This window comes from Oncorhynchus mykiss, chromosome 16 (genome assembly GCF_013265735.2).
Source record: "Oncorhynchus mykiss isolate Arlee chromosome 16, USDA_OmykA_1.1, whole genome shotgun sequence".
Lineage (NCBI taxonomy): Eukaryota > Metazoa > Chordata > Actinopteri > Salmoniformes > Salmonidae > Oncorhynchus > Oncorhynchus mykiss.
The window spans coordinates 26027500-26038307 of record NC_048580.1 but is presented as its reverse complement, the minus strand read 5'-3'; the positions used below and the strand labels follow the sequence as shown (position 1 = coordinate 26038307).

The 10808-nt window shown below is 44.0% G+C and overlaps 1 protein-coding gene across 1 annotated transcript in view; it reads left to right on the top strand.

Moving 5' to 3' along the window:
* Positions 1-332: 332 nt before the first annotated feature.
* Positions 333-10808, top strand: part of kcnj19b (potassium inwardly rectifying channel subfamily J member 19b) — a 31689-nt gene continuing 21213 nt past the window's right edge. The window contains exon 1 of the mRNA XM_021565414.2: positions 333-1405. Coding sequence (XP_021421089.2) covers positions 737-1405 — 669 coding nt within the window. The 5' untranslated portion in view covers positions 333-736. The remainder of the gene's footprint in view (positions 1406-10808) is intronic.

The following is a 10808-nucleotide window of genomic DNA, read 5'->3' as shown; positions in this document are numbered from 1 at the left end:
CCTTGGGAATAAACACTACTGTATCACAGTAAAGGTGTTTTGTTGTATGTCCGAATTAGTTACGTGCAAATGTCACACACGGAACCCTCTAGGCCTAGGTCAATAATATTATATTGATAGCACAGTGGGAAAATAGGAGAAAATGAACCATAAGTCCTTTGCGCTATACTGTAACTTTCTCTGCTTATACCTGATTGGGTTGGACAATGAAGCAAATTCACCCCCCCCCCCCCCCCCCCCCCTTCCCTCCCCCTACAGCGACAAACACACTATCCGCTACATCTGTCAGCAAGTGCCGCAGTTCTTCAGTCTATCATCTGACTGAACGCGTGCCCAAGCAGACAGCAGCAGCTTGTGGCGCGAGCCCGAAGAACATGCGATGCATGGAGTGGTGTCCGGCGCCGGAGGAGGACAGTCGGCTTGGATCCGTTTTGGTTTTTCAAGGACACATAATTTGCATGTTTCAGTGAGCTTCTGTCATAGTGTCACATCACAACAACGATGTGAAGCCCGGGACTACATAAAAGTTGGCCAACGAGGACTGAGGTGTCAATAAATGCTGGAATGCGTATTTATTCGACTGATCTATGGACTGTGATGTATATTTTTTGTTATCACTATTAATTCACCTACGTGCAGGATCATCTCATCACGAGCAAGTGAATATTATTGCATCTCTTGGATAGTGGTGCCAAGCCTGCGTAAAGCCTATTTGGTTCAGCGCAAATCGCTCATTATGTCTGCGATACGCAGGAAATTTGGCGAGGACTACGAGGTAGTGAACACCAAACGGGACATGACTGTGTCTGCACCCGTGAAGAGAAAGCGCCAGCGGTTTGTGGAGAAGAACGGCCGCTGTAACGTCCAGCATGGTAACCTTGGCGGGGAGACAAGTCGATATATTTCCGATCTTTTCACCACGCTAGTCGACCTGAAATGGCGGTGGAACCTACTCATATTTATATTAACCTACACGGTAGCCTGGCTGGTTATGGCATCTATGTGGTGGATAATAGCCTACATCCGTGGTGACATCAAACCACAAGGCCACGACTCGTCATACACCCCGTGCGTCGCGAACGTCTACAACTTTCCGTCCGCTTTCTTGTTCTTCATTGAAACAGAGGCTACTATCGGCTATGGTTACCGCTACATCACAGAAAAGTGTCCGGAAGGCATTATTCTTTTTCTCTTCCAGTCTCTCCTGGGTTCTATAGTGGACGCATTTCTTATCGGCTGCATGTTTATCAAGATGTCCCAGCCAAAGAAGCGCGCGGAGACTCTCATGTTTAGCCAGGATGCCGTTATCTCGCAACGGGACGGGAAGTTGTGTCTCATGTTCCGAGTGGGGAACCTGCGGAACAGCCATATGGTTTCGGCCCAGATCAGGTGCAAACTTATCAAGGTAAATGTTTTCAAATGTTCCAATCGTCTCCGCCATTTTTCTCTCATCCATTTGGGATGTTATGCCAATACTATTGTAAAGTGACTGCTGTGCGTCATAATGTGTGTTGCACAACTCAAAACGTATAGCAGACTTTAGGTCAGTTAAAGTCCTATTTAGGGATGAATTGTGTTTTGGCCATTGTTTTCTATGAGGGCTTTTCAATCATTTAAATTCATTTATCCTCCAGTATCGACTAAATTCCCAGTGGGCCACTGAATTATATGTCCTGGCAAGTTACAATTACTGCCTTAGGCTGCAATGTGTGTTTTGGAATCAAAGTGGAATTAGTTCAAAATTGAACTAATAAAATCGATATAACTCTCCCTCTCTCTCTCTGTGTGTAGTGGTCTGAGTGTGTGATTGTTTATATGTGAACTGCAGTAGCAGTGAGTGGGTAAAATCACTGGGGAAGCCAAGCCAGAAAAAGAAAAACATATTACAACCTATTCGTTGTGATAATGGCGTTGTTTGCTCTGAAACCTGATAGTTCATATGCCTTGCGACCGTGATATATAGGCCTAAGGCAGATACAATACAAAAAAAGACACAGTGGCAGAATAAATTCAACCACACCTTGGTTTCATCACAAAACCGGAGAGCAACCTTTGTCTGGCGAAGTCTACAAAGCAGGTGGCGAAAATCAGATATCAACTTTGGAGGGGAGAATTACATTAAATGTTCTCAAGAGAAATTCCTCAGGGGGACACCAAAAGTAGTGCTGTAACACAGCCTACGTTGTAATATGTTAATAAATGTATGTTGAGGAACCATAATTACTACTACTGGATAATTGAAAGGTAGTTAACTGGAAGGGTTGTCCCAACTTGTTCAAATGTTTAAATTGTTATAGTACTACTAATACTAATAGTTATAGCAGTGTTCCTTATCAGTCCAGCATGTACGCAGGTATTTGTATTTACAACCAGCTATACCAAGAAAGTCCAGTAGGTGGCAATGGTACTGTACACTGTGTATGGGTGCAGTTTTCGTAAATACAATGGACATAGTGCGATCTCATCTAAAATAATCTCCATTGAGAACCATCACAAAGTTGGTCTCAGTATTGATTTGACCTTTTTATTTGACTTTTTCTGATACATTTATATAGTCATTAAATATGTGCCACTGGCCTGAGTGTACGACAATAGCTTTACAAGAACAAAAAGCTCAAAAATAAGTACAGTTTTAAAAGCGAAAGAACTACTTCAATGAATAACCCAAATAAATCAACCAAAATGTCCTTCAAAAATACTTCTTTATTGTTCAGTCAGTGTCTCAAGTCTTCAAACAACAGCTATGGACAAGTATGTCACACAAAGTGTGCAATTTTAAATAAAATAACCTAAAATAAATATTTAGTAAGTGTACTGTCATGTACTAAAAACTGAAAACTACTAAACAAAATATCAAATATTATACTATGGACTCCTAGGGGTCCCTGGTGTAATTGCAAGGGGTCCGTGAAATAAAAAAGTGTAATGAACGTATTCAATACCATAAGGATTCCAGTAACTTTACATATAATATAGAGGGGGTGGAGGTCTCTGAGGACCACTCAAAACCTTGCCTGCCTTGCCTCAAAATATGCACGGGTTCCAGTACCCCAAAAAGGTTGAGAACCACTGCTATACACACTACTGAACAAAATAACCGTACATATGTTTGCGGGTTTCAATGGATCCAACAAATTCCTGGCAGATATTTTCCCTCAAGACTGTCCAGCCTGTCGTTATGTACATTACTGACAACTACGCCGTTCAGTCTCTCTTGGCCCATGCTAAACCGAAGCCAAGTCTTTAACCTGCGGAGTGCACTGAAACTCCTCTCATCCTCACACGAAGACACTGGCACCGCAAACAAAATTATGATCAGCACCTCAACTTGGTCAAACAACCCCCGCACCTCCACTGGAAGCCTCCTTAGGACCTCTGCTGCCTCTCCACTGCTGCTACAGGGGTATTTGTTGCGAAAGAGAGGCAACTTCACTGAAAGAGAATCTATGTTCAGCTCAGGGTACTGATCTAGAGACTCATCCAACTCCCCCATGAGAAGCGCTCTTTCCAACTTTTGCAGGATGTTTAGACTGTCCTGTTCAAAACGTTCGCCAAACTGAACCTCCACACCATCCAACACGTCAAAAAATTCTGCCTTATAGTGATCCACTGCTTTGCCAGCAAATCGTCTTGAGTGTGTCTCAATGGATTCCATGGAGTCAATCAATGTTGTTGCTTTCTCATACAGTGCAAGGTAGCTTTCTCATACTACCCTAGCGCAGATCTAATAGCAGTATTCCGCACAGTCCACCTTCTTGGACGTAGGGGTTTCAGGATGGTCAGATGTGTATCTTTGGATGTGGAAATTGATTCAAACATCCTCTTAAACTTTCCTGACTGGCAATAGAGGACACAGAACTGATGGACCCAAGAAAAGGAATCCTGGATTAGTGGGGAGGCTGAGCAGCCAGCCTGTGTAATCAGATTTACACAGTGTGCTCCACAATGCACATAGAGGGCTAATGGCTGCTGCCTCCTCACAATTTCCTGTGCACCTGTGTATTTTCCTGCCATGATTGAGGCACCATCGTAACTCTGCTCACCTAAGCCAAACATGGGCAAATTGAGCCTCAACAACACATCAGTTGCCACTTTCGCAATGCCCTTGTCTGTTGTCTCCGCCCATTAAACTCCTTGTGAAGGATAAGGTCATGGTCAACATAACGCAGGCAGACACTCTCCCGTTCAGCACCAAAGACATCTTGAGTACCATCATCTCAGCTGCAATGCCTCGAATGACTGTATTGGCCATGATGTTCAGAATTTCATTCTGCGCTTTGGGGCCTGTGTACATTGTGGTATGCTCTGTTAACCACTTCAGTACAATGGGATCATCCTCTTCTGCCCTAAGTTTCAAAGGCTGGTATAAATTGCCACTGTCATCTGTGTGGCCTCTAAAGGCTTGTCCCTGTCTAACTACATGCCGCACCGAACAACAAATATTCGTCAAGCAATTCCTTTCGTCCTCCTGCTGTTTACCCCACGCGCTGGATAACTGGGCGCTGATTGGATTTAGCTGGTGTGCTGTTACAGTTACAAAAGTGGCGGTGGGTTTGGCAGTTTTGATGTGCTGTGAATTTTTCAATGGTTTTTCTCCAGTTCCTAAATCTTGCACTAATGAAGGCAGCATCCACTCTTTGGCCAAAAGATGGCCTGCTTGAAAACCCTTGGCTACCGTGAAAACACAACACTCCTCTTATTGATGGATTATAATGTAGGCAGGGTAAATCGTGAAACCAATTTCTCTTGAAACGTCAACACTCTGTTGGCAAGAGTTTGCGGTTCTATAAATTGTGGGTGTGGCTGCTTTGCCACTGTCCCCTATACTGGTCCTGCTGGAAACAAGGTTGGCACCTGGTCCTGCCGTGGCTGTGACACTGTCCTCTGAAGTCTCTGTCCCTGGCTCTTTCTCTTTCACCACCCTCACTGACTCACAGTCTGTCTCCTAGAAAATAAATAAGGTGTTTGCCGTACTCCTAACTACCGGTACCCAAAACTACACAATTAATCACAACAGCAATACCATTGCCAGTCACCAGTTTAAGTTGAGAGTGGGGGTATCCATGGCATTTTCCAATTATTTTCCAAGTCTAAAAAAGAGAGAACCTTTCAAAATGTTGCCAAACAAAGACTCCCTGTCTCTGCCAGTCTGTCCCTGCCTGTCTGTCTCCAGCTCTGCTGTCTGTGTGCCATCTGTTGCCTGCTCTGCCTAATGACATCATTATGAAACATTCCCATTAGCATTTGACTTCTTTCTTATGAACATTTTATCAACTAGTCTTTGAGATATTAGGCTACTAGGGTTCCAACTTTGCGTTTTGGTGTACAGAATAATGCCTTGATGTCCGTCTTTTTTTATTTTTTCAGCCATTTCTCTACCTGGCTGGCTACACACACACACACACACACACACACACACACACACACACACACACACACACACACACACACACACACACACACACACACATACACAAACACACACACACACACACACACACAGTGTGCAGGTTATTTACAGTAGGAGATGGGCTTCTATCATCTATTATCTTCTATCATTCTATAATGGGCTTCGATCTATAACGTAGCTAACTAGTCAGCTAGCAAATGTGAAACGGATTGCAGTGACAAGGGTTGACAGCTGTATGAGATCACCATTTACACAACGTATGCTGCAACCTTTTGTCATTTTAATATAGTTCATGTTTTTGTCTTCTATTGGCTGGCTTCCCACAATAGCTGAATTTGCAGAGCTAGCGAGCAGCAGTTTTGTTTCTGTGGTGTTTGCTATAATCTTTGCTATCGTCAGTTTTCTTCAAGATCGGCACACAGGTGCTTCAAAGTCCCCTAGCGACAATTTTGCTTTTGCAACGAGACCATTAACGATATTTAAGACAATGATAGAAGAGAGTGTAGTTCTGTTCAGTTTGGAGTTCTGTTTATCGCTAACCTTATCACAGGGACTTCGAAGCACTACAGCTGCATGCTGATCTTGGAATAAACTGACGATTGCAAAGATTCCATCTTTGACGACACCACATAAATGAAATAGGAACTAGCTAGCTTGCTAATTTTTGCTTTAGTTTGCTTGCTAGCTCTGCAAATGTAGCTATTGTATTGTGTGAACCCTGCCAACATAAAACAAAATCGCTATGGTGCGATTGACTGGATTAACCTCACATTAGTTGCGTGCATTGAGTGCCTTTCAGACGGTAGACACGAACCCTCTGTCACCTTGCCAGCTAAGGAACACTACATTGCATTGCTAACTTCTCTCATTGACTCAAATTCAAATAGCTGCAAACACTGGTTGATGTTACTGTAGATAGCTAGCTAGCAAACATCAGCTAACCGCTAGCTAACATAAAGAGTGGCCTGTAATTTAATACAGTGAAAATGAAGACAGGTGACGGTTATAAATGTGTTTTCATGTATTGAGTGGTAGAAGAAATGTCTTAACATATCCTTTGTTTGAACTACTTACTGGACGTCAGCCACCAACGACAGACTCTGTCAGATTCCCTCACATGCACAGTACCTGCATCATGTGCCACTGCAGAGGCCTGGGAGCTGGGAGGCAGTGGATCAAACCACTGCGATGCAAATTGTGGGGGGTCGCAATCTTTTGAAACTTAAAAACGCGCTATTAAGTGTCTATAATCAGCACAAGCGCTTTCATTGCATATTATTAATATTATTGAAATTACATAGTTATGTTTACAGTGATATATTGGGGGGGATAAATCATATTTTTCCCTGGATGGGGGGGTCGTGTCCCCCCTGGGATTTACGCCTATGCTACAAAGTATGTTTTATGTAACAAACAGTTACATGACCTACAGCATGGCCAAGCAAGTTAATGTTTCCGACATTTTCGGACCACTAAACAACTATTGTTTTAGACCCATGGAGAGTTACCGCAAGTTGCTAAGGAAACAGGAGCTACCTCCACTATTCCAGCACCATTTCAACTTCAACATTTCAACATCATCAAATCACCTATGCTTAGTCTAATACAGTGAAAACAAAAACTATTTAGTCCAATCAACCTAAACTAAATATGATGTGGCTGTCCATGGTTCTGATTTCTGTGTGTGTGTGTGTGTGTGTGTGTGTGCGCGTTCGTGCAAGTAGAAAAAACATGTTGACACTCACCCTACTTGTAGAGAAACTCCAATGTCCATCCTCTTCTCTTTCATGTTGACGAAACTGTCTATCACTCTGTCATACAGTGCACACTTTCATTTTGTGTTGTCCTAGGCTACATGGCTAAAATGCTTGCTCGCTAGCCTAACTTCCTTTCATGGGCAATGTTAGGTAGTTAAGTTAGCCTTCTACATCTAGCTACATATTGAACTTCCCCTCTCTCAGGCCAGGGGCACAATGTATGCATTTATTGGATCAGAATCTCCATTATAATCATTAGCCAGTATGGAGAAATAAGTCAATAATAAATCTTTGTTAATTTAGAAAAGGGACAATTTGATATTTGAACACAACGAGACGCACAACAAGTTTCTATCAATGACGTATCAAATCAAGTTTTATTAGTCACATGCGCCGAATACAACCTTACAGTGAAATGTTTACTTACGAGCCCCTAACTAACAATGCAATTAAAAAAAATACAGACAAGAATAAGAAATAAAAGTAACAAGTAATTACAGAGCAGCAGTAAAATAACAATAGCGAGACTATATACAGTGGGGTACCGGTACAGAGTCAATGTGGTTAGTTGAGGTAATATGTACATGTAGGTAGAGTTATTAAAGTGACTATGCGTAGATGACAACAGAGAGTAGCAGTGGAGTAAAAGAGGGGGGGGCGGAGGAGCAATGCAAATAGTCTGGGTAGCTTTTTGACTAGATGTTCAGGAGTCTTTTGGCTTGGGGGTAGAAGCTGTTTAGAAGCCTCTTGGACTTAGACTTGGCGCTCCGGTACTGCTTGCCGTGTGGTAGCAGAGAGAACAGTCTATGACTAGGGTGGCTGGAGTCTTCAACAATTTTTAGGGCCTTCCTCTGACACCGCCTGGATAGAGCTCCTGGATGGCAGGAAGCTTGGCCCCAGTGATGTACTGGGCCGTTTGCACTACCCTCTGTAGTGCCTTGCGGTCGGAGGCCGAGCAGTTGCCATACCAGACAGTGATGCAACTAGTCAGGATGCTCTCGATAGTGCAGCTGTTGAACCTTTTGAGGATCTGAGGACCCATGCCAAATCTTTTTAGTGTCCTCAGGGGGAATATATTTTGTCATGCCCTCTTCACAACTGTCTTGGTGTGCTTGGACCATGTTAGTTTGTTAGTGATGTGGACCCCAAGGAACATGAAGCTCCTAACCTCCTCAAATACAGCCCCATCAATGAGAATGGGGGGCGTGACCTGTCCTCTTTTTCCTGTAGTCCACAATCATCTCCTTTGTCTTGATCACATTGAGGGAGAGGTTGTTGTCCTGGCACCACACAGCTAGGTCTCTGACCTCCACCCTATAGGCTGTCTCACCGTTGTCGGTGATCAGTTCTAACACTGTTGTGTCATCAACAAACTTAATGATGGTGTTGGAGTTGTGCCTGGCCGTGGAGTCATGAGTGAACAGGGAGTACAGGAGGGGACTGAGCATGCACCCCTGAGGGGCCCCTGTCTTGAGGATCAGCATGGCGGATGTGTTGTTACCTACCCTTACCACCTGGGGACGGTCCATTAGGCAGTCCAGGATCCAGTTGCAGTGGAATTTGTATAATCCCAGGGTCCTTAGCTTATTGATGAGATTTGAGGGCACTATGGTGTTGAATGCTGAGCTGTAGTCAATGAATAGCATTCTCACGTAGGTGTTTCTTTTGTCCAGGTAGGAAAGGGCAGTGTGGAGTGCAATAGAGATTGCATCATCTATGGATCTGTTGGGGCGGTATGCAAATTGGAGTGGGTCTAGGGTTTCTAGGATAATGGTGTTGATGTGAGCCATGACCAGCCTTTCAAAGCACTTTATGGCTACAGACGTGAGTGCTACGGGTTGGTTGTTATGACTTCTACAAATGGTGCGGTGGAGTGGAGGAGTCAAACGCAGAGAGCAGGTAATGTCGTACGTGAATCTATTTATAATGAGGAATACACTTCTACACCAACACCAAAATAACAGAGAACAAGCCCGCACAAATACCCAGCGGGCCTAGTGCCCTTAAATAGCCTACAAACAAACACTAACTCAAAACAGGTGTACCCAATTAAACCCAATAAACAGAAACAAACGGAAAGGGAATCGATGGCAGCTAATAGGCCGGCGACGACGACTGCCGAGCGCCGCCCGAACAGGAAGAGGCACCATCTTCGGCGAGATTCATGACATTGGTAGTCATTTAGGCAGGTTACCTTAGTGTTCTTGGGCACAGGGGCTATGGTTGTCTAAAATAGGTTGTTATTACAGACTCGGACAGCGAGAGGTTTGAAAATGTCAGTGAAGACACTTGCCGGTTGGTCAACGCATGCTCACAGTACACGTCCTGGTAATCTGTCTGGCCCTGCGGCCTTGTGATTGTTTATAGGTCTTGCTCACTTCAGTTCGGAGAGCGTGATCACACAGTCTTCTAGAACAGCTGGTGCTCTCGTGCATGTTTCAGTGTTATTTGCCTCGAAGCGAGCACAGATGTAGTTTAGCTTGTCTGGTAGACTCATGTCACATGGCAGCTCTTGGATGTGCTTCCATTTGTAGTCTGTAATGGTTTGCAGGCCCTGCCACATCCAAAGAGCGTCAGAGCCTGTGTAGTACGATTCAATCTTAGTCCTGTATTGACGCTTTGCATGTTTGACGGTTCATCGGAGGGCATAGCGGGATTTCTTATAAGCTTCCAGGTTAGAGTCCCTCTCCTTGAAAGCGGCAGCTCTAGCCTTTAGCTCAGTGCGGATTTTGCCTGTAATCCATGGCTTCTGGTTGGGGTATGTATGTACGGTCACTGTGGGGACGACATCATCGGTGCACTTATTGATGAAGCCAATGACTGATGTGGTGTACTCCTCAATGCCATCGGAGGAATCCCGGAACCTATTCCAGTCTGTGCTAGCAAAACAGTCCTGTAGCTTAGCATCTGCTTCATCTGACCACTTTTTTATTGATCGAGTCACTGGTGCTTCCTGCTTTCTTTTTGCTTGTAAGCAGGAATCAGGAGGATATAATTGTGGTCAGATTTGCCAAATGGAGTGCGAGGGAGAGCTTTGTATGTGTCTCTGTGTGTGGAGTAAAGGTGGTCCAGAGTTTTTCTCCTTCTGGTTGCACATTTAACATGCTGATATACATTTTATAAAACTTATTAAAGTCCCCGGCTGCTAGGAGTGCCGCCTCTGGGTGAGCGTTTTCTTGTTTGCCTATGATAGAATATTGCTCATTGAGTGCGGTCTTAGTGCCAGCCTCAGTCTGTGGTGGTATGTAAAACAGCTATGAAAAATGCGGATGAAAACTCTCTAGGTAGATAGTGTGGTCTACAGCTTATCATGAGATACTCTACCTCAGGCGAGCAATAGCTTGAGACGTCCTTAGATTTCGTGCACCAGCTGTTGTTTACAACAATACATTGTCCGCCGCCCCTAGTCTTACAAGTTACTAAATCAAATCAAATCAAATGTATTTATACAGCCCTTCGTACATCAGCTGATATCTCAAAGTGCTGTACAGAAACCCAGCCTAAAATCCCAAACAGCAAGCAATGCAGGTGTAGAACTACTGTTCGGTACAGCGTATAACCAGCCAGTTGTATTGTTGATAATGTCAGCCACGACTCCGTGAAGCATAAGATATTACAGTTTTGAATGTCCCATTGGTAGT